This window comes from Anomalospiza imberbis, chromosome 19 (genome assembly GCF_031753505.1).
Source record: "Anomalospiza imberbis isolate Cuckoo-Finch-1a 21T00152 chromosome 19, ASM3175350v1, whole genome shotgun sequence".
Taxonomy (NCBI): domain Eukaryota; kingdom Metazoa; phylum Chordata; class Aves; order Passeriformes; family Viduidae; genus Anomalospiza; species Anomalospiza imberbis.
The window spans coordinates 1,178,814-1,203,454 of NC_089699.1; the positions used below are offsets into that span (position 1 = coordinate 1,178,814).

The following is a 24,641-nucleotide window of genomic DNA, read 5'->3' on the forward strand; positions in this document are numbered from 1 at the left end:
CTCATTCCTCAGCTGTGAGAGGACCCCAGTGCCTGGCCAGCTCAGCACCGGGTGGGAGGAAAGTGAGGCAGTGCTGGGGACATGGAGGGTGCCACAGGACTCGCGTGCATGGTGTCACTGCATGCCTGTCACTTCATTGTCACTATTGGTGACCCTGCTTGAGCCCCAGGGCTGCAGCCGCACACAGCCCTGCCCTTGGCATCCCTGCCCGTGTCCCTGCCCGGCCCTGGTCACGGTGACCCCAGTGCCAGGTGTGCTGCCACATCACCGCCGCTGCGCCCGCACCGCCCCGGTGCCACCTGCCAGAGCCCTGCGACCACCCCCGGGCAGCCCCCGGCTCCGGGGAGGCTCCGGGGCTGCTCCCGGCGCGGCGCAGCCGCGTCTGCCTCACCTGGCCGGACAAAGGCTCCGCTGTTCCACGGCCCCGCCGGCACAAAGCATTCCCTGTTGGAGCGGGGCCGCCCCGTGCTGCGGCCGGCGCTGGTGGGGCCGGTGGGATCCCGCGCTTCCGGAGGGGCTGGGCACGGCCGCGGGGCTGCTCCGCTGTCCCCTGCCACCCCTGCGTGCGGCACTCTTTGCACCTTGTTTTTCGGGTGGCTTTGCCGTCCCCGGGAAGGTGGAGGTGCCTTTGGGGGGGTCATGTGCTGTGCCATGCGGTGCCCGTGGCCGGTAGGACGGAGGGCGTGCTGTTGTGCCAGCGGCCCTGGTGACACCGAGTGCCTGGTGCTGCTGGGCAATGTCCCCGCCGCCGCTCGGCACCAGGTAAACACGGGTGACAGGTAAACACGGCTGACGCAGCACAGCCCGGGGGGCCGACACCCGGCTCCCGCGGCCGTGTCCCTGGAGCCGGGAGCGTGGTCTTGTGCCAGCCAAAGGCACGGCCGGGACGAGGCGAGTGCCACCCTCCCGCTGTGTGTCCCTTGTGCGGGCACCGTGCAGGGCACGTGTGGCCACCGGCAGCCCCAGCGCCGCCATCCCGGCTCCGGCTCAAGGAGAGTCGGTCACCCGCTGCCCCCACGGAGCCATTCCAGCCCTGAATAATTCATGGCACTGCTGGCCGCAGGCTTCCTGCCCGGAGGAGGAGGAATGGCTCTGGAGGGGAAGGCAATCCGAGCAGGAAAACCACCACGACCTTGGCACGTCCTCTGTGCTGTGCCACCTCCTGCCTGGCAGCCCATCTGCCCACGGGATCCCGGCCCAGCGGCCCCGGCTGGGGGATGGGGGTACCATGGAACCTTCTCGAAGCGCTCCCACACCCGTGCTCCCTGTCCCTCCCCTAAATGGGGGCACGGGGCTGAGCCCGTGGGAGCAGTCCGTGGGATTGGGAACACCTGGGACCCCCATCACAGGCCACCTGTGACAGCATCATAGGAAAAACCACCTTTATTGGGGTGACCTGAAAAAATTAAAAGGAAACTTGACAGAGAAAGCCACAAGAAGGGCGAGGGGCCCAGCTCCCTCCCCACTCTCTGCAGGGGTCCCCGAGCCCCGAGGGGGAAGGCACCGAGAAGGCGGCCAGAGCTGTGGGGGCTGGTCTCCAGCCCCAGCAAGGCACTGATCCCCTGAGAGCCAGCAGCGGGGAAACAGAGGCACAGAAGGAGGCAGAGCTGGGGACAGCTTGGTGTCCCCTTGTGCCCTGCAATGGGATGGGGCCAGCTCAGCTCGGGGTCCCCAGGGCTGGTGGGGGTCAGTGTGGGGCCAGGGGCTCAGTGCTGAGGGTGCCCTGGGCAGGGTCCCACGGGCTCCCCAGCTTTGGAGGGTCCACGGCCTGGGGGAGGCGGGGGGTCTGTGCATCATGAAGGCAGTGAGGCGACAACCGGGGCTTTCCTCACGGGAACCAGTCCTTGAGGCAGGGATGAGGGGGTCCACGGCCAGGTGGGACGGGCAGGTGGGAGCGCTGGCTCTGGGACCGTGTCCAGGCGTCCCACGGGTGGGAAGCAGCTCTGGCTGCCAGCCGGGGTGGGACTCACACGTCAGTCAGGGTGGGATGAGGCCTGGCGAGCCCTGGGGCAGCAGGACGGAGGGGCCGCGGCTGTGCCGGCGCTGCGGGAGCTGCGTCACGGGGGCTTCACCACCGGTTCCTGCTGTACGGGGACTGCACCTGTGGGCAGAGCGGGGTGGCACCGCGGTGGCACCAGGACCACGGACGTGTACCCTGACCTACCGGGGCGGCTCTGGGTGATGGGCAGAGCTGTCATCATGGCAGGGCCGGACTTTGCCCCCGCTGCAGGCACCGTTCACCCACCTGGCAGCTCCGGGTGTCCCTCGGGATGCTGGAGTGCCGGGCCTGCGCCGCGAAGGCGTCCTCGGCTCGGAGCGTGGAGCTGGCGCTGCCGGGCATGGGGCTGGTGGAGGCGCGGGGCAGGATCACGTCGTAGGCACCTTCACTCTGAGGGACAGACACGGGGGTGGAAGGTCACAACACCGGGAACACCCCAGCCCCACGGGGTCCTGGGGGTGGAAGGCTTGGAAGGTCCCCACCCTGTTAGAGCAGCCATTGGGACAGAGGGGTCACAGGAACACCCCACCCACACCCTGTCCCCCATGCCTGTCGCTCCTGGCAGGATGTGGCCACCCCTGGTGTCACACTCACCATCCCCTTGTGCATCAGAGCCATCTCGGTGGGCTGGTAGACGCTGGTCAGCAGCTGCCCGTTGTAGCCACTGTATGGGGACACCGGCTTCTTGGCTGCTGAGACACGGGGACAGTCACCATGGAGCCACTGCCACCCCACTGGGGCTCCCTGTACCTCGTTAGCAGGTTTAACGAGCTGACTCAGCAGCTGCAAACCTTTCCCATGGGACGCTCCTGTCCCCAGGGATGGCATCGCTGCTGCCTGGCCATGGCTTATTATTGTAGGGTCTCTCGGGTGCAGGTGCTGCTCAGGGGGACCCTCCCTCCCCATGGGGAGCAGACACCTGGCATGCCCGCCCACGATACCCACTGGGACTGTCACCACCCCGTGTTATTGCAGGGTCTCGTGGGCCTGGGGCGGAGGGGCAGGAGCCGCGGGCACCCCACGCCGGGGAGGGAGCTCCCTGTGGCTGCTGGGCTCAGCCCAAACTGGTACACCCAGCCCGGCCAGTTCTCAGGAGCCACAACAGCAGCAGGCGCCAGTGCCGGGCAGGTCACTGCCAGACGTCTCGTCACCCACCCACCGCTGCCATCCCCGGTGGGGACGTCCCCCAGGGTCCCCAAGAGGATGGTGCCTGCCGGCAGCCCTGCCATGGGGTGAGAAGGTCCCTGGCAAACCCACCAAAGGATGGCTCATCCATGGAGAAGGCCTTGTTCTCCACAAACATGCTCTGCGACTTCTGCTCCTTGAGGATGGTCTCGTAGCCCACCCCACGCGTGGGGTAGCCGTCGTCCTCAAAGGCCTGCTCGGGGCTGCGCCGTGTCACGTGTGTCACCTCGGGGATGACGTAGAGCAGGAGGAAGGCGGCGGCATTACAGACCAGCGCAATGGCCAGCGTGGGGTCATCCCAGCCGGGCTTGTGGCCGGCACGCTGGTTCCCGTACAGGTACATGATGGTCCACGCCAGCCAGATGGCCACGGAGAGGCCGGTGGTGGCCAGGATGAAGGCGCCGTGCTTGCGCCAGCGGCCGTAGCGACCGCAGAGGGTCGGCCAGGCCGCGCCAAAGGCAGCCACCAGCAGGGCCATGACGTAGATGAGGGCCATGACGAAGTCAGCGTCCGCCAGCTGGCAAGGGTCCGCGGGGCCAGCCTCGCGCCGGGCCACCGTGATGATGAGCCACTCGGTGTTGATGATGACCTCGACCGAGGCGAGGGACAGGGCCACTGCCAGCGTCACCCAGCCCCGCGGGGCCCGGTTGCGCCGCGCCAGGAAGTTGAGGGCCACGGCGTGGGCCAGCAGGCAGGAGAAGCAGATGCCGAAGAGGACGCCGAAGAGGAAGCGGCGGGAGGTGCAGGTGGAGAAATCCGGCCCCACGATGAAGTCGAAGGTCAGGCAGAAGAGCCCAAAGGTGCCCAGGAGGAAGAAGACCTGCGTGGCCACCAGGCTCTTCTTCTGGTGGTCCTGCACGAAGGGCAGGCTGGCCACCAGGACGATGGTGAGCACAAAGGTGGTCACCACGCCGAGGCTGGCCACTGCTTCCACCCCGATGCCCCAGCCCGCCGAGAGGTCGCAGAGGTTGTAGTAGAGAGACGAGAGGTCGTGGCCGCAGCCTGGGGGCGGCGTGGGCTGTGCAGCAGCCGTGGGGAGCAGGGCCAGCAGCACGGCCGCGGTGCCCATCCTGCACCGTGGCATCCAGGGACCCTGCGGGACACAGCGGGGTCAGGGCACAGGGGCTGGAGATCAGCTCCTGGCTCAGAGCATCCCTGCCCATGGTCCCCACTGGATGTGAGCAGTGGGGTCCTGGGGAGCCCTGCCCTGCTGGCACAGCTGAGCTCACCCAACACAGAGCTCACCCCACGGAGCTCCAGACGGGACCAGGCAGCCACGTGTCCCCCACCGGCTCCTTGCCTGGAGGTTGGTGGCAGCTGAGGAGAGGCTCAGCCCCTCCGTGCCCCATATGATCCCTCCGAACATGGGAATTCTCTGGGAATTCTCCTGATCCTTCCTCCAGTGTCAGGAGCAGCACTGTGCCTGACGGCTTCCTGGGAACACCGAATGTGGGCCCACAGCAGATGGCAGAGGGGATACTGGGGGACAGGGCTGTCCCCTTGCCTTGTCCCTGAGTGCCACCATGTTCCTCTTTCCACTTCTCCTGTCCCACTTCCCTCTGGCTTTGGGCACTGGCCCAGTGCAGGTCGCATGTCCAGCCCGCTGGTACGTAGGCAGCCGCAGCCTGGCACAGCACAGCACAGCGTGGTAAGGCACGGCACAAGGCCCCAAGTCCCTGTCCCCACCATTGCCACCCCATTCCTGCCACCTCATGATGGGCACGGGGAAGAGGAGGCAGTGGGGAAGCCGCAGCCTCACTGCTGGGGGAGGAAACCGGGAGGAGACCCCAGCAAGGACATGCCGGGGCCGGGACCCCCGGTCCCCCGAGGGGCACCCCGAACCGGACCCCCCCAGGCCCGGGACGAGGACAGGGACCCACAGCACCACGCTGGGACGAAGTCCCTGTGCCCGCGGGTTCCAGGATCTCCGCCGCCTCCGGTTCCCACCGCGTCCCCCAGCCCGGCTTCCCCTCCACTTCGAGCCCGGTTCCCCCGCAGCCTCCGCCCGGCTTCCCCCGCGCTCCCGGCGGCTGCACCCGCGTCCCCAGTTCTGCTCCTCCTGCAACCCCGCCCGGTCCCTCGCATCGTCCGTCGGCTTCCCCCGTTCCCCCGGCCCGGTGCGGCCGCAGCACTCCCGTCCCGCCAGTCCCCCCCCCGCCCGTTCCTCCCGCACCCCCATCCCGCACCGTCCCGGTGCTTCCCGGCGCTCCCGCCAGGTCCTGGCCCCGAAACTCCGCCGGAGCCGCCCCCAAATCTCCGGCCGGAGGAGCCGCGGGGGCGGACGGCTCTCGGTCCCGGTCCCGGTCTCTTCCCGTCGGTGTTGCCGGTGCTCCCCAGTCCCGCAGGGCTCGCCCCCCTCCCCGCCCCGCTCACCGGCCGCAGCCCCCGGTGCCCGGCGCTCCGCTCCCCCCGTGCCGAGCCCAGCCAGCCCCGGTGCCGCCGCACCGTGCGCCTGCCTGGCCCGGCCCCTCCCCGGGGTGCGGCTCGTCCCCGGGAGCGCGATTGGGGCCGGCCGGGACCTGCCCCGCCGCACCGGGCGGGGACACCGAGGTCCCGCACCGGCGGGGGTGCCGCACCGGGGCACGGAGGGGGCTGAGGGGGGAAGAGCCCACACTGGGGGGCGGAACGGGGGGGAGCCCACCGGGTCATCGGTGTGATGAGTCAGTGGGGCCTCAGCCATCGGTGTGATGAGCCGGGGGGGGCTCAGCCTGGCTCTGCCGAGCGCTGCTCCCCGGGAGCGACTCTCAGGGGACAAGGGACGGAGCGGGGGGGCTGCCCCGGGGCACGGACAGGGCTGAGGGGGGCAGAGCCTGGGCTGGGGGTGAAGCAGGGGTGAGCCCACCTGGCCATCGGTGTGATGAGTCCGAGGGTCTCAGCCTGGCCCTGCTGAGCGCTGCACGTCAGGAAAGACCCTCAGGGGACAAGGGAAGAAGCAGCGGGGTCTGTGTCACCCACACGGGATCTCCCAGCTCCAGCGGGCTCGGGGAGGGGAGCCGGGAGTGGCGCTCCACAGCAGGCCCCACCGTGTAAGGATACTCCGGCCTGGAGGGGCCTCCCGGAGGAATGTCAGCTGATGGATAAAGCTAGAGCCCTTGGCAGGGCAGCAGGACCCAGAAAACCCCAGAAAAGCCCAGAAAACCCCAGAAAACCCCAGAAAACCCCAGAAAAGCACTTTCTGCAGAGGACCGGGGACCAGGGCAGCCCCAGCCTGGGGCACTGGCAGGGTTTGGTGGTCCCTGTCCCGACGGGGGTGGCTGCAACCCTGGAGTTGGGATGGGCACCCCACAATCACCCCATTCATCCCTGGAGATGGGGAAAAGCCCTGGGAGATTTGGGGCACCGCGGGGGCCCCGCCAGCCCTGGGAGAGGTTTCCAGGCAGGCGCTGCTATTTCGGGAGGGTGAAGCAAGAGGGTGAAGGATGCAGAGGAAAGTTCAGTGTGCCTCCGGCGGGGCCTTCCCCGATCCAGGCCGGGATGAAAACAATCCGGGGAGAAAGGGCAGCAGAGCCTCCAGTGGCAGGACCGGCTCCCACCGGAACCGGTGGCACCCGTGGCACAAGGACCAGCGCCCACCGGAGCCCCCGGGGACAGGACGGTGTGTCCGGGCTCAGAGCTGCGGCACCGCCACCCTCCCGCCCTCTTCCTAAGGATCGTTCGGCTGCGGGATGGTGTTTGGGATTGGGTCATCCCTGCCCTCGCACGGGGCAGCGCAGGGCAGGCGAGGGGCTCTGTAGCGGCCCTCGTGCCTCAGTTTCCCCAGGGATTTGGCTCCAGGATTGGACAGCCCTCGCTGTGCGGGAAAGGCTCAGCCTTGGATAAGCGGTGCCGGGAGCGGAGGCCGCTTGTCCTGCCGCCCCCACACCGCAGCCCGGCCTCTCCACCGGCCGCTTCCTTCCGCCGGAGGCTTTCCCGGCTGCTGACTCAGCACGAGACCCCCATGACCCCCCGTGGGGCCACCGGCAGGCGCCCGTCCCGCCGAGGCTGGCCCGCGGCCGCACAGCGTTAGCCTTTTCGTCCCCCTCCTTGGCGGGAGATTTCCTCATCCCCTTCCCATGGGAAACCCCCATCCCCCCACGGCGGGTGATTTCGGCCCCCTCCCCACGGAGACCCTCGTGTTCCACCCCTTGTGGGCTCCTCCTTCCCATCGGGACCCTGCCCGCGTTCCCAGCCCCCATCGCCTGCTGCCGGCGCTTTTGTAGGTCCTACAGAAAGACCCCAACAGGCTGTGGGGTCACTGGGGGGTGATGCCCACCATGTGCTGCCCCCGGTTTCCTCTCGGGGGGGTGGATCCCTGGCCCTGACCTCCCGGCACGGGCAGAGCCCGATCCTAGCTGCCGGCGCTCTGGGTGGGCTCGGAGCCGCGGTCCCAGTGGCGGAACTGGGCAGAACTGGTCCTCCCAGCACAGAGGCCACACTGAGGGGCTGCGATGTCGCCCAGCACCGGCACCTGGACCCTGGCCAGGCTCTATCCGAAAACATCAGCACGCATTTTTTCCAGGCTTACCTTTCCTCGGGAGCCGCAGGGACGGGCGGCTGGCACGGCTGGCACGGTGGCACGGCTGGCTGAACCCCGTCTCCGCGGCGGCTCCCCTCGGGAAGGCGAGAGCCGTACCTGGAGCCGGGGGTCCCTGCTGCCCTCCCAGAGCCTCCCGCCGCTCCGCCCGGGGCTCGGAGCCGTTCCCAGCGGAGCCCCTCGCTCCGGCGGACGCCGTCAGCACATTTCCACCTCCTTTGCCAAGTAAATACGCACCGGTTGGCACAGGGGGGCCGGTGGTAATCGGGGGGGCCGGTGGCAATTCCGGAGCTCCCGCCGAGGGTTCCCGAGGCAGCCGCGCCCCCCGCCCCGCGGCCCCTCAGCCCCTGCCCGCGGTCGGGTTAATAACTAATCCCTTCCCGGTTCTCCGCTCCTCACGTGCCAGAATTAATGGAGCGAGAACCTCCCAGGTACCCCCCGCGCCACCGGGTCGGGCTTTAACCCTGTCCCCCGGTAGGGATCCAGCCTGGGATGAGGTGACATCCCCGGAGGAGTCTGTCCACGCTGGAGAATGACCCGAGGGCAGGGTGGGTCTATGGCGGGGTCAGCCCCACACCCTCGGGGGCAAGGGCTGCACCCCATCCCTCCCCAGTGCGGGCACAGCCAGGATCGGGGGTGGGCAGAAAGTCTGGTGGGGTTTGGGGTGTCTCTGTGCCCTGCCAGAAGCCAGCTGAGGTCGTGATCCCCTCCCTGCCCCTTGGGTCTGTCCTGCCCCGTCTCGGGAATCCGAGCGGAAAGGCTGGACGGTTTTGGGGGATTACGATAAAGACCTTACGGGGAATTAGGGTGGCGGCAGGGCTGGTTTGGGGAGCTGGGGGTGCCAGCTCCCTGCCCTGTCAGTGCCAGCTCCGCAATGTCCCACCCCTGCCCTCTGCCGGCAGCTGGGGACAGGCTGAGACGGCACGGTCACTCCTCCAGTGTCACACCAGTTTGGCACTGGTGTAACTGGGAGGGCAGCGCTGGGTGCACCCGATGCAGGGGGGCATTGCCCGGGGGCTGCAGGCTGGCTGATGCCAGGGGGATTAATGGGTGGGGGCCAGGAGCTGTGATCTTACCATGTGTGCAGACCCCACCGCGGGGGACAGCAGACCCTGTGGGAGCTCCCTCCCCGGGCAGCGGGGCAGGGGCACGGGGGTGGGCAGGGCAGAGGGACCCTGTGCCAGAGAGGCTGGTGCAGGGTGCCTCCGTTCCACTGCCCGCAGGGAGCCGGACCCAGGCAGAGTTTTGGTCTCAGCATGGCAGTTTATGGAGTGGCACCCAGCGGGCACCACGTCCTTGTCAGGGCTCGCAGGAGCTCACTCGTGCCCTCCACCCCTCACCACGGCCAGCCCCTGGGCTCCCCAGGATCCTCCGTGCCACTGAGCTGGGGCGTGTCCTGGATGAGTTCCCTGGATGAGTTCCAGTGTTGTGCCAGGGGCTGAGCATGGGCAGGGCTGAGCTGCCCACCCTGGAGTGCTGCTGCCAGGCAGGCACCACGATATCCCCAAATGAGTGTCTGGGCACAACCACCTCCTCCTGCCACCCCCACCAGCAGTAACCCTGGCTCCGTGGAGGGTGGGGGTCTCCCTGGTCCCGGTGCAATGTGTGGGGCTGGGAGGGCACCAGGGCTGCTGGCCGGGCGCTGCCCTGGCTCAGAGCGCGGTGCTGCCCAGCAGCTTCAGCGGTTTCAGGGCTGGGGGTGGGAAGTGACCACTGCCACGGCGGGGGACTGGCCGGGGGTGACCCCGCAGCACCTCGCCCACCGTGCGGCGGAAGGTCTGGCTGACGAAGCAGTAGAGGAAGAAGTTGAGGGAGGTGTTGAGCATGGCCACCATGTTGGCGATGTCCAAGGCCAGGTGCACGCGCCAGTCCCTCCTGACCGGGGCCACGTAGAGGTGGCACATCGTGACGATGGTCCGAGGAGCCCAGAGCACGACGAAGACGGTGGTGACGGCCAGCAGGAGGGCCGTGGTCTTGCCACCCCCCGCGCGCCTCCGCCGCTTCAGCTTGTGGATGATGATGGAGTTGGTGGCCAGGAAGATGCTGCAGGGCAGGAAGTAGATGGTGACGCAGTGCAGCCACTTGAGCACCGTGTCCAGCGCCGTGGGGGGGTCGGCGTCACGCCACATGTCCAGCCACCAGTAGAAGGGGATGCCGGTGGCCAGCGCCACGGCGAAGACGGCCGCGATGATCTTGCGGGTGCGCTGCGGGTAGGACACGGCGCGGTAGCGCAGCGGGTGGCACAGGGCCACGTAGCGGTCCACGGTCAGCAGCACGGTGACCCAGGTGGACGCGTGGTTGGCCGTGAACTCCAGCACAGTGACGGTGTGGATGAAGGCGCTGGGCACTGCCCGCGCCAGGATAGCTGTCTGCAGGATGAAGCCCACGAAGATGATGAAGACCTGGGTGAGGATGTCGGAGGTGGTCAGGGCCAGCAAGTACCAGTATGACGACTTCTTGGTCCTGGTGGCCAGGCGGGACAGGGCCACGGCGGTCAGGATGTTCACTGGAGGGAGGGGAGCGATGGGTGGAGCTGAGTGCTGGGGGCTCACAGCCCCCCTCCCCCCGCAGCACCCAGACCCCCGGGCCTGCCCAGGCTCCAGCTGAGGGGAGCTATAAATATCCCGGGGCCGTGGGGATTTGCTGGGCTGATTAATCTCTTCCGTGTGCCAGCCCAAGCAACGCAAATACCATCTGTCCCTGTGGCGGTGGCACCTGCCCTGGGCCGGGCAGCACAGCCGGGCACTGGGGCCAGGTCTGAGGCTGGGGGGAGCAGGTAAAGACCCTCCATCCTGAGGACTTTTCTTTCCAGCCCCACAGCCCCCTCAGCCCCCTTACCTGGCAGCCCCAGCCCCAGCAGGACGCTGTAGTACACGATGGGGATGATGCCGACCAGGCAGGGTGACCGCTCCTGCTCTGGCTCTGGCAGTGCCCATGACACCACCGTGCTGTTGGGCACTGGGAGCGTCATCTTCCACCACGGACCGGCTGTGAGGAGAGACAGGGAGAGTCCTGATGGCACCTGGGCGGGAGGTCAGCTGTGACATGCCACTGGGGGCTTGGGGACAGGGACCATCGCCTGGGCATCCCCGCTGTGGCTGGATCCCAGCTCCCCTGTCCTGTAGCATCCACGGGCAGTGGGCAGCTCCCAAATGTGCCACCGCAGGCAGACCTGGGGTTCCTGCACCCATGGGAGACAATGCAGCCCAAGCCCCCTGTGCCACGTCCCAGCAGAGCCCCCGCTGCCAGAGCTGCTCCTTCTTTGTCTCTCAGCCCCGTTTTTGTAGAAAACCGGATTAAAACATCATGTTCTTGGGCAGCTGCCAGCAGAGGGAGCCTCTGGCCCCCAGCCCGGGCTGGGTGCCACCAGACGGCTCCCAGTGGTGGCAGAGAGGACCCAGAGGTGCCGATGGGGGGTCCTAGTGGTGCCAAATGTGGGGTGGCCATCTCCAGGCTGCCAGCTGGGTCCTTTTCCAGCTCCTCAGGCTGAGGCAGCGGAGCTGGAGGAGCCTGGCAGCGGCCCTGCCCACGGCCCTGCCCGCATCCGGATCCTGATCCGGATCCGCATCCCCATCTGTGCCCCGATCCCTGCCCGCTCCCGGCCCCGTGCCTCTGCCCGCTCCCCACGCCCGGGTCGTGCCCACGCTGCCCTCGCCCATTCATAAACCAGGGCGGCTCCACCCCCTCCCGAGCTCTGCGCTCCTATTGGCTCACGGGGGCCAGGCCCCACCCAATCGGAGAGGGGGTTCCCCGGGTGTGGTGAGGCCAGAGCCGAGCGCTGCGTCCTGATTGGTCAGAATCCCCCCCAAATTTGCATCCCCCGGTGACAGCCGCCCCGGTCCCAGTGCCGGGGGAGGGTGGGAGATCCCGGGAGATCCCGGGAGATCCCGGGATCGGGGGTTGGGGGGTGCGGGGGGCTCCGGGGATCGGGGCTTGGGGGTGCGGGGGGCCCGGGGGTTGTGGGGTGCTCTTTGGGAGGGGGGACGTCTTGGGTGCGGGGTGCAAAGGGGATCCTGAGCTCAGGGAGGGGGTACGGGGCACCACGCTGCTCCCAGTCTGACCCTGGCCCTAGGGGCACCCCAAATTCCCCTTGATCCAGACACCGCAGACACTCGATGGCTTCGGGGCCGGGGTTGGAGGGGCGGTCAGGGCTCTCTGCCGTTCCGGGACCCCCAGTGATGGATCTGCTCCCCCAGAAGTGCCTGAGGTGTGTGTGGGATGCCGGGGGTCCCACCTCCCCGACCCTGAACTCCCGGCCGGAACCCAAGCAAGATGCTGAGAGCAGCCCTGGGGAGAAGAAGGGGGGGGATGGGGGAGCAGGGGGGTGCCAATTAAACTGCAAATTAGCTCCGGTTCATCAGCAGGAGGTCCCGTCCATCCACGTCCCCCGCGGAGCTGAGGCATCGATCGGCTGCAGCTGCGGCGCGAGCGCCTTAACCCTTTCCCAGCCCGATCCCCTTTGTGCTGCTGGGGAGGGGGCGGGTTCGCTCCGGGCCCCCTTTGCTCCCCCTCCCCGGGCTCCCGCTCCCCAAAGCCTGCGGGACAGGGACTCTCACCTGGGTGGCCCCAGGGCCACCCGCCGGGCGTGCAGTGCCACCTTCCCTGGGCTCGGTGTTTCCCACGGACATACCGCTGTTCCTGTCCCCGTCAGTGTCCGTGTGCCGCTGGTGTCCGTGTCCGTGTCCTCTCCGGGGTCCGTGTCCCTGCCAGTGTCCCTGTCCCCGCCGGCACCCGCAGCACGGCACAGCCTCCTGGGGCGCGGGACTTGGGGCGGAGGGAGAGCGCCGTGGGCAGAACCACGGGCAGAGCCGCGGGCTGGGCTGGCTGGGCACAGGGACGTCACTGGCCCTTGGCTCCCGCGGAGGCCGGGGAAGGGGTCACCCGGGCAGCTCCGAGTGACCGTGACAGAGCTCGTCCCCGCCCCAGAGCAGTAGGGATGATGTCCGGGGGCAAGTGGGCAGCTGGGCCGGCTGCCACCTCTGGCGACCCGGAGGAGCGGGTGTGCACAGGGTGTGACGTGTGGCTGTGCACACGAGCGTGAATCCGTGTGCGCTGCCTGCGCGTCCCTGCTGGGCTCTGCCCTGGCTGCTCCAAAGTGTCCACTGCCAGGACTCCGTGCCCGTGCCTCAGTTTCCCCAGCAGCACAGGGAGGGGGCTGCTGTCCCCTGCTGGTCCCTGGGTCCAGCTCAGTCTCTCCAGGGCTCCCCCAGCCCGCGGAGGCGATGTCCTGGCACTGCTGCCTGGCACAGGTCGTTATGGTGAGCCAGCCCTCAGCCACAATCTCCGGGCCAGCACAGCTGCTCCCTCGCTTCACCGCAGACTGGGAGATGTCACCCGGTCCCCTGACGACCTCCAGAACCAGCCCCATGCTCCCCCGTGTCCCCCCATGGTCACCTCACCGCTGTGAGCAGCCCGTGAGCAACACGGGGGTCCCCGGGCTGTGGCTGCCGCCCGGGCTGGCACGGTGCTGGCGGCGCGCCGGGCACACGCTCCCACAGGCTGTTGTTTATCAGGCCGGTGGTGAAATGAGGCGTCGGAGGACGCGCTGAGCCGTGAACCGGCTGTGCCGTGGCGGGGGCCCTGTCCCCCGCGCCCCCACGGTGCAAGGACACCCGCCCGGGCCGGGCGCTCTGCTGCCACCGCGATTTTGGGGATCCCCTGCCCAGTAGGGCCACAGGGTTTGAGCATCGCCCACCTGCCCGACTCTGCAAGGGGTGAGGGAGCCCCAGAAGTGCGGCATGGGGGTGATCGGTGTCTTGTCCTGATTCTCCGCGCCCATGGGTCAGGGACAGATGGTGATCCCGCCCCCTCGGCAGCTGCAGCAACATCTGCCCACACTCAACATCTGGAAACCCTGTCTAAGCCCGTGTTCAAATTGCTGTGCAGGGGACGGGGCTCCTCGGCAGGGGTAAGGGGCTGCTGTGTCCTTGCGAGCTGTGCTCCTCCTCTGTGGGATGTGTCCCCCCGCCTGGGGTCCTGCTCCTGGGTCCCGACCCCATGGTGCCACCGGGGCCACGGCCCAAGTGGCGTTGGCACCACTTGGCTGACACCCGCTGTCCCTACCCTGCTCACCCAGCATCGCCCCAGCCTGTGCCCGTGGCGCTGGGGCTTTGGGGGCCCCAGCCCCGTGGTGAAGCCCCCCAAGAGGTGTCGGGGCGGGCGGGGGGCCAGGGAGGCCGCACAGGGCGCACGGGCGGCCTCTTGGCTGCAAAGGCTGGGAAAAGGGCAGGCAGTTCCTGCCGGCAGCGCGGATGCCATGGTGATGGGCTGCTGCCGGCATGAATACCCATGAGCCGGGGGGAGCGGGAGGCCACCGAGCTGTGCCCTGAATGCAAAGACCCCGGCACAAAGGGCCGCGGCCACGCGTGGGGCTCCGGCGCGGCGGAGCCAGCAGCAGGTGCCACACGGCGACGTCCCCGCGCCGCAGCACCCCGGGGTGCGGGGCCGGGGCTCAGGGTGGGATGCGGGGAGGCTGGAAGCCGTTCCCGTGGCAACGGCCGGTCCCAGTTTCCACCAATCGATGCGGCGGCGCGGGCGCGCGGGCCGGGAGGGCGCGTGGCCTACATAAGCCCCGGGCGCGCAGCGTGCGCCGCACCCGGCAGATGCGCCTGCGACGCCATGGCCAGGCTGACGGGCTCCCGGCCCGTGGCCACCCGCCGCTGGGGCTGTGCCGCCGCCTTCCTCCTCCTCCTCTTCACCGTGCAAGCCGGTAAGGGTGGCCGTGGCGGGGGCAGGCGCGGAGGGTCCCCGAGCCGTGGGTACGGCCGCCCTCGCCGGGTGCCGGGGTGCGGCTCGGCGGCTGATGGAGAGCTGAGCGCGGCTCTCCGGCTGCCGTCGGGGTGCCGGGAGGGGATGGAAGTGGCTCCTGGATGTGCTGCGCTCTCGGAGCTGGGTTGTGCTCGCTGGCGGGTGCCCGGGGAAGAGCTCGGTGCTGCGGGCAGACAAGTCCAGCACCGCGGGGTACAGGGCGCCTGCTCCCCTTCCTCATCCCCCGGCCTTAAGCCGGCGCTGGGAAGGGTAATCCGTCGGCAAGACAGGATTTGAGAGGCAAGATGGATTTGAGACAGACAGGGCCAAATTCCCCTGGGGGAAGGATGCTCCGAGGAGCGGGTGGGAGTGGTGTCAGGAGGGAGAAGAGAAGAGGAAAGAAGGATCCCAGTGCCCACAGGAGCATGGAAACCCCTGTTCGACATTCCCAGATCCATCTCCAGACCCTGTTGGGATCCTAGCACGAACCTGAAGTGACACCAGGGTAGTTGGTATCCCCAGGCTGCTCGGGACCCCATTCCTGGCTGCAGGGCAGAGCGTGACTGGCTCCCCACACCCACGGGCTCTCTGTCCCCCCACGTATCCATCCAGGATGTGAGGGATCAGGGCAATGCCCGGGGCTCCCTCTGCCCGCAGCGGGGACGGGATCAGGACAGGCAGACTGGGCTGAGAGCCAGTGCTGCCGGCACCCGGCCATTTCCCAGCACACCCCAGCCTGGGACATGGTGGTCTCAGCCCTTCTGCTGCAGAAAGGCAGTTTTTTGGCTCTCAGGGACACAAATGTCCCCACGTCCTTTGTTCCCTCATGCTCCCTTGGCGCCAGCAGCCCTTTGGCACTGGGGGAGCACAGGCAGGAGGTGCACAGCCCCCCAGTAACCCCACCCCACCTCAGTGCCTGGCACTGGGGGTGCAGCTCTAGGACGGTCCCATCTCCCTGCAGCCCAAAAAGCCGACTTTAGCGGGGACTCCACGGCGGCCACCATCAACCACTCGCTGACGCTGCTGCAGCGGCTGCAGGAGCTGCTGCAGAACGGCAATGGCAGCGACTCGGTGCTGCGGGTCCGCTCGGCCGCCTCCGATGAGCCCAAGGTGTTCCACACGCACCAGCTGCTGCTGAGCCTCCAGAGCGAGGTCTTCGAGAGCCTCCTGCGCAACCAGAGTGTCGTGACCCTGTACGAGCCACCCGAGACCGCCGCGCTCTTCGAGAAGTTCATCAGGTGCGTGGGGACCCCGTGGGATGGGGAGGTCGGGAGGATGCAGCTCTCCTGGGAAGCACAGGAACTCCACGGGATGGGGATGCCCACAGGGATGCAGCCAAGGAAGGGGGATGTTCCCCTGGGAACCACAGGGGTCTCATGGGATGTACATTTTGGGAGGGATGTACATTTTGGGAAGGATGCAACCCAGGAGGGAGGATTCTCCCCTGGTGACCATGGAGATCCAGTGGGATGGGTATACCTGGAGGGATGCAGCCAAAGAAGGTGGATGCTCCACTAGGGACTTAATGGGATGCAGCCAGGGAAGGAGGATGCCCCCCTGGGGGACCATGGAGAGCATGTGGAATGGGAGGGAAGCATCCAAGGAGGGGGGGATGTTTCCCTGGGAACCCCATGGGGTGGGAATACCCAGTGGAAAGCAGTCCAAGGCAGAGGCTGCTCCCCTGGGAACTGAGCTGCCAGGGATGGATGTCTGCAATATCACTACCCCACGCTCTGCCCCAGGTACCTCTACTGTGGAGGGGTCTCCATCCTGCTGCACCAGGCTATCCCCATGCACCAGCTGGCCAGCAAGTATCGGGTCTGGGGGCTGCAGCGCGGCGTGGCCGAATACATGAGGACCCACCTGGCCAGCGAGTCGAGCCAGGGCCACGTGGTGGGCTGGTACCACTACGCCGTGCGCGTCGGGGACGCGGCGCTGCAGGAGAGCTGCCTCCAGTTCCTGGCCTGGAACCTCTCTGCAGTGCTGGGCAGCGCCGAGTGGGGCTCGGTGAGCGTGGAGCTGCTGCTGCTGCTGCTGGAGCGCTCCGACCTGGTGCTGCACAGCGAGCTGGAGCTCTACACCGCCGTGGAGGGCTGGCTGAGCCGCCGGCAGCCCGAGGTGCCCGTGGCCGAGCGGGTGCTGCGCGCCATCCGCTACCCCATGATCGCGCCCAGCCAGCTGTTCCGGCTGCAGGCGCAGTCGGCGGTGCTGGCGCAGCACCGCGGTGCGGTGCAGGACCTGCTCTTCCAGGCCTTCCAGTTCCACGCTGCCTCCCCGCTCCACTTCGCCAAGTACTTTGACGTCAACTGCAGCATGTTCCTGCCCCGCAACTACCTCGCGCCCAGCTGGGGCTCCCAGTGGGTCATCACCAACCCGGCGCGGGACGACCGCAGCACCAGCTTCCAGACCCAGCTGGGGCCCAGCAGCCATGATGCTGGCAAGAGGGTGACCTGGAATGTGCTGTTCTCACCACGCTGGCTGCCCGTCAGCCTGCGCCCCGTGTACTCGGACTCGGTGGCGGGTGCCATCCAGCCCGTGCGCATCGAGGACGGGCGCCCACGCCTCGTCATCACCCCGGCCATGAGCAGCCCTGACTTCGCTGGTGTCAGCTTCCAGAAGACCGTGCTGGTGGGCGTGCGGCAGCAGGGCCGTGTGCTGGTCAAACATGCCTACAGCTTCCACCAGAGCTCGGACGAGGCGGCCGATTTCCTGGTGCACGCCGACCTGCAGAAACGCACCTCCGAGTACCTCATTGACAACTCCCTGCACCTGCACATCATCATCAAGCCTGTCTACCACTCCCTCATCAAGGTGAAGAAGTAACGAGGCGCAGCTGGGTCCTGCCATGCTGGCCCCAGCACCATGGGGGGAACGCTTGGTCCTGTAGGTAGATGGGGGTCCCCTCTCTGGGGGGCTCCAGGACTGAGCTCTGCACTGCCAACCCCTCCCTGAGTGTTCCCCTGCCATGTCCCATCCCCATTGCTGTCCTTGGGGATGGAGGATGCTGGGAGCACCCCAGACCCATGCAGGGGGTGCAGAAGGTGAAACGTGCAGCCCATGGACACATCCAACCCCAATGGGTGTGGGGGTGGGGACAGGGACAGCCCATCCTTCCCGTGAGGCAGCCCTGGGGTCCCTCTGCGTGGGCAGCTGGGTCCAGCTCAGGAGCAACTGGAGCTGCCCAGTCTGGGGGTGAGGGGCCCATCAGCCTCCCCCAGTGGAGGTCAGGTGCCGTTCCCACTGGCAGTGACAGCTGCCCCATCCCTGCCCAGGTATCCCCACCCCTTTCCTAATAAAGCAGAAATGAGTGTGGGATGTGTGGGGCATCTTTGGGGTGACGCTGCTCCCCAGCTCAGCTCCTTCTAAGGGAGCTCCTGGGAAGGAGAACCCCCATCCAGACATAGATGCATTTCCCTGTGGGGATGTGGGTCCCATCTTGGGATAGGTTTGGGGAGGTGATGGCCTCTGAACCCTGTCCTGGCATTGCTCACCCACGGGTGGGTTCAGCCCCAGAGCAGAGCCTGGGGAAGGGTCCTGCTGGGGGCTCTCCCTCAGCCCACAGAAAGCCACCTGTGTGATGTCCCCATCGCTGTGACAGTGCTGCTGGCAGCTCGTTAATGATTAATTAAGGGGGGTGAGGAGTCAGGGTGGCTGCAGGTTCTACCAGCAGGGCTGTGTTTACCCAGCACTGATAACCCAGCCCGGGGCTGCTCCTGTGGGGACACAGGGCTCTCCTGTGCAAACGGCCCAGAGGGGACTGGGGCCCCCTGCTGCCACCAGCCACCCTGCTGTGCCCTGCTCCATGGCCTGGGGACACTGAGGGACACCTTGTGCTGCCGTGGGTGCTTGGCTGTGCTCAGCCACTGGCTTTGAGTGTCCTGGGGTAGGACAGGAGGAGCTGGAGGATGTGACTTTCCAACCCTCTGCTCGACCTTGCTGTGACAAAAGAGGAAATGTGATATGGGAAGCACCGGTTTATTCACACCAAAGAAAATAAAGATGCAGAGGCCAGGGAGCAGCTGTGGGGTCAGGGGGTTGTGCAGGGTCCCCCACTTGCCACCCCAGGAGGGCAGAGAGCCCAGGAGAGCTGCCTGGCTTGGGGACAGTGGCCTTGTCCCTGCAGCAGCTCTGGCATGGAGGGGAAAGGAAGGTGCAGCTGGAGCACACTGACCTTGGCATCCTCCTACTCTTCCTCCTGGCTTTCCTCCTGTGCAGCTGCCTCACCCTCTTCATTCTGAAAGACAGAGGTTCACCCTGTCCCCTGCCCTTGCTGGGGTCCCTGCCGTGGTGGCCAGGCTGTTCCCTCCCTGTTACCTCTCCGGGGTCTTCCAGGCCCCTCCTCCGCCGCTCCGCCTTGATTTTGGAGAAGAAATCTGCTCGGGCCTGCTTGAATACCACCTGGGGATCCTCCTGCTCCTCTGGCTGGGCCCGCAGCCGCTCCTGCTCCCGCAGCAGCCGCTCCCGATATTTGTCCTGCAGGACCTTCTCCCGCCTCGCCTCCCGCTCGAACATCTGGGGGCAGATGTGGGGCTGAGGGCCAGGGGGGGCACAGGGGTCCCTGCAGTGTGGCTGGGGACAGCGCAGGGCTGCAGGCAGAGTGTGGGGCTTGGCTGGGACCTGGCACATACTGAGGAGGTCAGGGTCTTCTCGTTCTTCCGGAGGGTGCAGAGCCCTGGGGAGATCTCCAGGACGGAGACAGTGCCCTGCCTGGTGCCACAGGCAATGATGCGCCCGTTGTCCTGCGAGCACAGGCTGAGCAGGGGATCGTTGGACACCTGGGGACAGGCCACAGGTGGGTGGTGACACTCGGCCCTGGGGTGATGTGTGGGTCGCAGAGGTGCTGGGGACCCACCTGGAGGCTGAGAGAAGGTTCCTTCTGGTGGAAGAGGAAGTCCCAGATGTCCAGGGTCCCGTCTGACCTGGCGGTGAAGAACACAGCCGGCTTCATGGGGCTCCAGCAGGCGTCCAGCAGGTAGGAGGTGTGGTACCTTCCAGCAGAGCCAGCCCTCAGCCACGCTGGCACAGCCCTGCCTCGGTCACCAGCCCAGAGCTGACAAGACCCCACTGCCACCCGCCCTGGGGATGATTTCTGGCTGAGTAAACGCCCTCTGACACCTACTTGGTCTCCATAATTGATGATGAATCCATGAGCTCCTCTGTCCAGATGCGAGCAGTCCAGTCACCGACTGACAGGAAGACTTTGGGGAAGAAGGGGTTCCTGGTCACCCTGTAGACAGCCCCGATGTGGCTTCTGAAGATGTTGGCGATTTTCTCGGGCGGTGTCTTGGCGTCGCGGTTGCAAGAGATGATGATGCCCTGCTCTGTGCCCACCAGGAACTTGGTGGGCTGGGGGTGGGAGCAGGAGGGTGCAGCTGTCAGCAGGATGGAGACCCCATGGTGTCCTGCTGCAGTCAGAACCCTGGGGCCCACCACCACGGTGGGAGTTTAAGGACTGAAAACCCTGGGCTGGGCTCCCCCTCCTGCCCAGGTCGGGATGTGGGTGGTGGGCACAGGGACACTCACCATGGTGGGTGCAAAGTCCAGGGAGATGGCACCCAGAGCGTCCTTGAGCTGATCTTGCCGGGTGATGTCCAAGATCAGCTTCTCACTGGGCTGTGACATCTTGCGGATGTCCCACCACAGGACCTGAAGGGACAAGGCGTGGCAGGGGCTGTGGGGGCTGCTCCCAGCACAGTCAGAGGTGCTGGCAGTCCTGCAGCTGCCCCGTACCAGCCTGGGAGACCGGGATCTTGTGCTGCTGAGGGGCAGAGCAGGCACAGGAAGCTCCTTCAGGAACCCTCAGGAGCTCCTGGCCCCTTCCCCTGTTGCAGCCCCTCACCTGCCCATCGGTGGAGCCTGAGAAGCACTCGGTGCCTGTTCGGGAGGGCAGCCAGCATGCTCCGTACACGGGGTCCCTGTGGCTGAACTCCACAGGGGTCATCTCCATGGGCAGCCCCCCTTTCCTGGTGTCCCAATACACTGGGAAGGGAAAGAAAAGCCCTTGCCCAGCTCCTTTCTCCTTTCCTTGTCATGTTTCCCCCAGTGTCCAAGCTGGACCAGGAAGAAAACCTCACCCAGTGCTTCCCAGAGATCATCCAGGGTGGTGGGAGAGGTGGGAGCACAGCACCCATCCTGCTCATCCCCTGGATCCATCCATCCATCCATCCATCCATCCATCCATCCATCATCCATCCATCCATCCATCATCCATCCATCATCCCTCCGTCATCCATCCATCCATCCATCCATCCATCCATCCATCATCCATCCATCATCCCTCCGTCATCCATCCATCCATCCATCATCCATCCATCATCCATCCATCCATCCATCCATCCAGCCATCCATCCATCCATCCATTATCCATCATCCATCCATCCATCCATCCATCATCCATCCATCATCCATCCATCATCCATCCATCCATCCATCCATCCATCCATCATCCATCCATCCATCCATCCATCCATCCATCCATCCATCATCCATCCATCCATCCATCCATCATCCATCCATCCATCCATCCATCATCCATCCTTCCATCCATCCATCCATCCATCCACCCATCATCCATCCATCCATCATCCATCATCCATCCATCCATCCATCCACCCATCATCCATCATCCATCCATCCATCCATCCATCATCCATCCATCCATCCATAATCCATCCATCCATCATCCATCCATCATCCATCCATCATCCATCCATCCATCCATCCATCCATCCATCCACCCATCATCCATCCATCCATCCATCCATCCATCCATCATCCATCCATCCATCCATCCATCCATCCACCCATCATCCATCCATCCATCATCCATCCATCATCCATCCATCCATCCATCCATCCATCCATCCATCATCCATCCATCCATCATCCATCCATTCATCATCCATCCATGATCCATCCATCATCCGTCATCCATCTGTCATCCATCATCCATCCATCATCCATCCGTCATCCATCATCCATCCATCCATCCATCCATCATCCATCCGCTGTGAAGGGCTCCCTGGCACGGTGTCCTCCCCTCCCTGGCTGCCCGCTCAGGTGAGCACACACCTGTCCAGAGGCAAATCCCAGGGCCTCCCCCGTGCTCCCAGTGATCCTGGCAGTGCAGCAGGGCTGGAGCCAGGCTGGAGCAGAATTAACCCCCCTCACCTATCTGCCCGTTGTAGCAGCCTCCCAGCACGTGATGCCAGTCCTTGGAATTGTACTCCAGGGTCACCACAGGGGACGAGGGCTTGAGGATGAGCTCCGGGGTGTAGGGTTGTTCTGCCAAGGAGGGATGAGTGAAGAGCAAAGGGTGAAGGCAGCCCCCCAGAAGCAGCCCCCAGCCCACCCTGTGTGCCTGCCCTGTTCCCTGACACAGCAGTGCAGGATGAGGTGCCCCTGTCACCGGGAGCTGGCCTGGGGACAGACCCTCAGTACACAAATCTGCATTCCCACCCTTCTTCTTTGTCCTTTTCACTCCAAAACATCCTGTGTGAGGCAGGCTTGGACAGATCAGGGCAAGTCTCACCCCGGGCTCCTGCTGTCTCTTTCTCCCTCCATTACCAGCTGAACCACACCAACCCAAGACCCTCATCTGAGGCTCTGCTGCCTGGCACAGCTGGGGAGCATGGAGTGGGATTTCCGTGGTTATTTCCCACCTCCCAGCTCCCATTTCTCCCTGTTTCTGCACTGAGGCTCCCCCAGTGACCCTCCCCGGGGTGCTGCAAGGCCTCATCCTGCTCTCTGAGACACCAAGTGCTTCCCCTATTGCCCGGTGGGTTTGGCCTTGCCCTTACCCAGATCCCAGATGTAGGAATCAAAGCTCATGTCCTTCCTGCTGTCCTGGAAGTCCAGGCTGCAATAAGCCACGGCCAGGGCCCTGTTGCCGTCGGGGTGCCAGGAGAGGTGCGTGGCCATTCTCTTGGGCGTGTTGGGGTCCCTTTGGGGTGACACATCGGCCCGGACGGGTCAGTTTGCAAATCCCTGGGATGAACATCTCCCAGAGGGAATTGTGGGAACCACAAGGAAACCAATCTACAGCCCTCAAGCCTTGAGTGCAGGAAATGATTCTCCTGAGGGGTCGGGCGGGGGGGAGAAGAGTTGATGATTTCATCGTCTTTCCAGTCATACCTTTCTAAAAATCCAATTATCTTACTGGATCTGACTCCTAAACACCCCTGACGTGGAAATTAACCTTCGAGGCACCAAGAATAAGAAGGAAAATCCAAAAGCACCGTGAGCAGATGCTCAGAGCTGAGTCTGACCCTGGTTCCCATCCCCAAATCACCTGGGCAGGGAGCAGTGGGGCAGGGAGGGTTCAGCTGGTCTCTCCACCCACAGACTGTGCCAGGACCATTCCAAACCTACTGGAATTTAACTCCTAACATTCTCCCATTTTCTAGGAAGGTGGTTTGACCCTGCTGAGGCTCTGGCGAGCCCCCCCAGCTGTGCTACCTGAGGACATTGATGGTTTTGGCTGAGGGATGCTCCTCCTCCTCCTCTTCCTCCTCTTCCTCCTCAAAATACTCCTCGTAGATGTCGATGGTGTTGTTCTGCCGGATGTAGTGCTCCATCACCTGCAGGGACAGCACGGCTGTGGCTCTGGGGGGCCCTGGGGGGCTCGGGGGGTATGGGGGGGATCAGGGCAGGCTCTTACAAAGCCGAGGCGCTGGACAGTCTTGGTGTAGACCTCTTCCCTCTCCACCTCCTCCCGGTAGCGGGAAGTCAGCTCTGAGTTCTTGGGGTCGATGTGCTTGGGCCAGCCGCCCTCCACGTGGTTCACCCCCTGGATGGACACCTGCGCCCGCTCCGTGTTCACCTGGACACAGAGGAGGGGCCAGAGGCCCTGAGCCCAAAGGGGCTCTCCCAGCTCCTCACCTGCTCTCTCCATCCCAGCTCCTCGCCCTGGAGCGCTGGAAATGCTGGATGAGCCTCCCAGGGTGGCAGGTCCATGTTGTCCCGTCCCAGCAGCTCCTGTCCCTCTGCCAGGGGATGTGTGAGCACTCCAGGGCTGCAGGAGGAGGGGAGCCTGCCCCAGCCCACGCCTGCCCTGGGGAGCCAAAAAGAGCCTAAACCCACCCCAAAACCTGCTACAAGGTGCCTGACACACCTTGTCCCCCCGGGCCAGCTGTCCCCCGCGTGGCCGGCACGCTGGGATGTTCCTTCCACCCGGCGAGGGGGTGTCCCTGTACCTCATGCACGGCCATGACGGGACCCTCCTGCACCCCGAAGTCCACGGGGTCCTGGGGGATGAAGTCGTCGGCCAGGCTGGGGTCGGGCGGGATGTCCACGGTCACCTCGGCCAGGAGGTCCGAGAAGCTGCAGGGCCGCCCGAACTCGCTGCGCTTCCGCGTGTACTCGTACTTGATCTCCATGGTGGGAGGGAAGGGAAAGGACTGGGGGGCTGGGGAGGAGGGTCCTCCAAGGGAGCCCCAAAAAGGAGTGGGGGCTTCAGGGATGGAGAGCTCCAGAGGGGATGGAGGGCCTTGGGGAGGCCTAAAAGGAAGCAGGGGCCTCAGGGAGGAAGAGAGAGTTCCAAAGGAAAGTGGGAGCCTCTGAGAGGATCCCAAAAGGGAGTGGGGTTTTCAGGGATGGAGAGCGGCGATCTCAGGGAGCTCCGAGAAGGAGTGAGGATTTAAGGGATGAAGGGCCCCAAAAAGGAATGGGAGCCTCAAGGAGACCCAAATGTGAACACAAACCCTGGAGAGGGAGGATGCTGAAATAGAATGAGATCCTCGGGAAACCCCAAAAGGGAATGGGGTCTCGGGTGGAGAACCCCAAAAGGGAATAGGGATCCTTTAGAGACCCAGAAGACTGTGTGGGCCTTGGGAATGTCCCAAAACGGAACAAGAAGCGTAGGGAGTCCCAGAAGATCCCAAAGGGAACGGGAACCTCTGCAAACCCCAAATGCGAGCAGGGATCCTGCGCAGGGAGGACCTTGAGAGGGCCTCAAAAGGCAGCGAGAGCCTCAGGGAGCCCCACAACGGAGCTGAGCCACAGGGACGGAGTGAAGAGGCGCCCAGGGTGACAAGGGGCCCCGCGGAGACCCTGGGACCCCGGTGGGGCCCGGTCCCGTCCCGCTCCCGGTGGGGCCTGACCGGGGACGCGTCGCCGTTGCCAGGCAACGGCTCGCCCAAACCACGTGACATTTTGCTCACGTGACACCGCCCTCCCCGCAATGGCGGCAGCGTGCGA

The 24,641-nt window shown here is 65.7% G+C and overlaps 4 protein-coding genes across 7 annotated transcripts; 1 reads left to right on the top strand and 3 right to left on the bottom strand.

Annotated features, from left to right (window-relative positions):
- Positions 1-1,384: 1,384 nt before the first annotated feature.
- On the bottom strand, positions 1,385-8,064 carry GPRC5C (G protein-coupled receptor class C group 5 member C). 4 transcript variants are annotated; one of them, XM_068209948.1, is made up of 5 exons: positions 5,558-5,652; positions 3,257-4,277; positions 2,594-2,691; positions 2,246-2,389; positions 1,385-2,101 (listed from the first exon to the last, which is right to left on the bottom strand). In XM_068209948.1, exons 2-5 carry the CDS (start codon positions 4,266-4,268, stop codon positions 2,069-2,071), a joined length of 1,287 nt encoding a protein of 428 aa, XP_068066049.1. In that variant the 5' UTR covers positions 4,269-4,277; positions 5,558-5,652; the 3' UTR covers positions 1,385-2,068. The 4 variants fall into 4 exon arrangements, with proteins under 4 accessions (XP_068066049.1, XP_068066050.1, XP_068066048.1 ...); XM_068209949.1 differs by lacking the exon at positions 5,558-5,652 and adding an exon at positions 5,371-5,496; XM_068209947.1 differs by lacking the exon at positions 5,558-5,652 and adding an exon at positions 7,689-8,064 and having other exon boundaries at positions 1,386-2,101.
- Positions 8,065-8,267: 203 nt separating this feature from the next.
- Positions 8,268-12,379, bottom strand: GPR142 (G protein-coupled receptor 142). The gene is made up of 3 exons (XM_068209952.1): positions 12,254-12,379; positions 10,536-10,685; positions 8,268-10,203 (listed from the first exon to the last, which is right to left on the bottom strand). The coding sequence occupies exons 2-3, from the start codon at positions 10,666-10,668 to the stop codon at positions 9,350-9,352; spliced, it is 987 nt and encodes a 328-aa protein (XP_068066053.1). The 5' UTR covers positions 10,669-10,685; positions 12,254-12,379; the 3' UTR covers positions 8,268-9,349.
- Positions 12,380-14,099: 1,720 nt separating this feature from the next.
- BTBD17 (BTB domain containing 17) lies at positions 14,100-17,748 on the top strand. Its single transcript, XM_068209939.1, has 3 exons — positions 14,100-14,406; positions 15,406-15,682; positions 16,187-17,748. The coding sequence occupies exons 1-3, from the start codon at positions 14,316-14,318 to the stop codon at positions 17,265-17,267; spliced, it is 1,449 nt and encodes a 482-aa protein (XP_068066040.1). The 5' UTR covers positions 14,100-14,315; the 3' UTR covers positions 17,268-17,748.
- Positions 17,749-18,400: 652 nt separating this feature from the next.
- On the bottom strand, positions 18,401-23,890 carry DNAI2 (dynein axonemal intermediate chain 2). The gene is made up of 12 exons (XM_068209946.1): positions 23,639-23,890; positions 23,104-23,265; positions 22,902-23,023; positions 22,244-22,386; positions 21,615-21,728; positions 20,284-20,423; positions 19,968-20,090; positions 19,564-19,790; positions 19,297-19,432; positions 19,073-19,219; positions 18,759-18,956; positions 18,401-18,678 (listed from the first exon to the last, which is right to left on the bottom strand). Exons 1-12 carry the CDS (start codon positions 23,819-23,821, stop codon positions 18,628-18,630), a joined length of 1,746 nt encoding a protein of 581 aa, XP_068066047.1. The 5' UTR covers positions 23,822-23,890; the 3' UTR covers positions 18,401-18,627.
- Between the last annotated feature and the right edge of the window lie 751 nt (positions 23,891-24,641).

Excerpts from the sequence above, each read along its gene's own strand:
- GPR142 (XM_068209952.1), bottom strand. The coding sequence starts at position 10,668 with ATGACGCTCCCAGTGCCCAACAGCACGGTGGTGTCATGGGCACTGCCA. Across the intron at positions 10,204-10,535 it reads GCTGGGGCTGGGGCTGCCAG|TGAACATCCTGACCGCCGTG; the intron begins GTAAGGGGGCTG and ends CCCTCCCTCCAG.
- GPRC5C (XM_068209948.1), bottom strand. The coding sequence starts at position 4,268 with ATGCCACGGTGCAGGATGGGCACCGCGGCCGTGCTGCTGGCCCTGCTC. Across the intron at positions 2,692-3,256 it reads CATGGATGAGCCATCCTTTG|CAGCCAAGAAGCCGGTGTCC; the intron begins GTGGGTTTGCCA and ends CCCGTGTCTCAG. Across the intron at positions 2,102-2,245 it reads GGGACACCCGGAGCTGCCAG|GTGCAGTCCCCGTACAGCAG; the intron begins GTGGGTGAACGG and ends CTCTGCCCACAG.
- BTBD17 (XM_068209939.1), top strand. The coding sequence starts at position 14,316 with ATGGCCAGGCTGACGGGCTCCCGGCCCGTGGCCACCCGCCGCTGGGGC. Across the intron at positions 14,407-15,405 it reads CCTCTTCACCGTGCAAGCCG|CCCAAAAAGCCGACTTTAGC; the intron begins GTAAGGGTGGCC and ends ATCTCCCTGCAG. Across the intron at positions 15,683-16,186 it reads CTCTTCGAGAAGTTCATCAG|GTACCTCTACTGTGGAGGGG; the intron begins GTGCGTGGGGAC and ends GCTCTGCCCCAG.
- DNAI2 (XM_068209946.1), bottom strand. The coding sequence starts at position 23,821 with ATGGAGATCAAGTACGAGTACACGCGGAAGCGCAGCGAGTTCGGGCGG. Across the intron at positions 22,387-22,901 it reads AAAACCATCAATGTCCTCAG|GGACCCCAACACGCCCAAGA; the intron begins GTAGCACAGCTG and ends GTCACCCCAAAG. Across the intron at positions 19,433-19,563 it reads TCATCAATTATGGAGACCAA|GTACCACACCTCCTACCTGC; the intron begins GTAGGTGTCAGA and ends CTCTGCTGGAAG.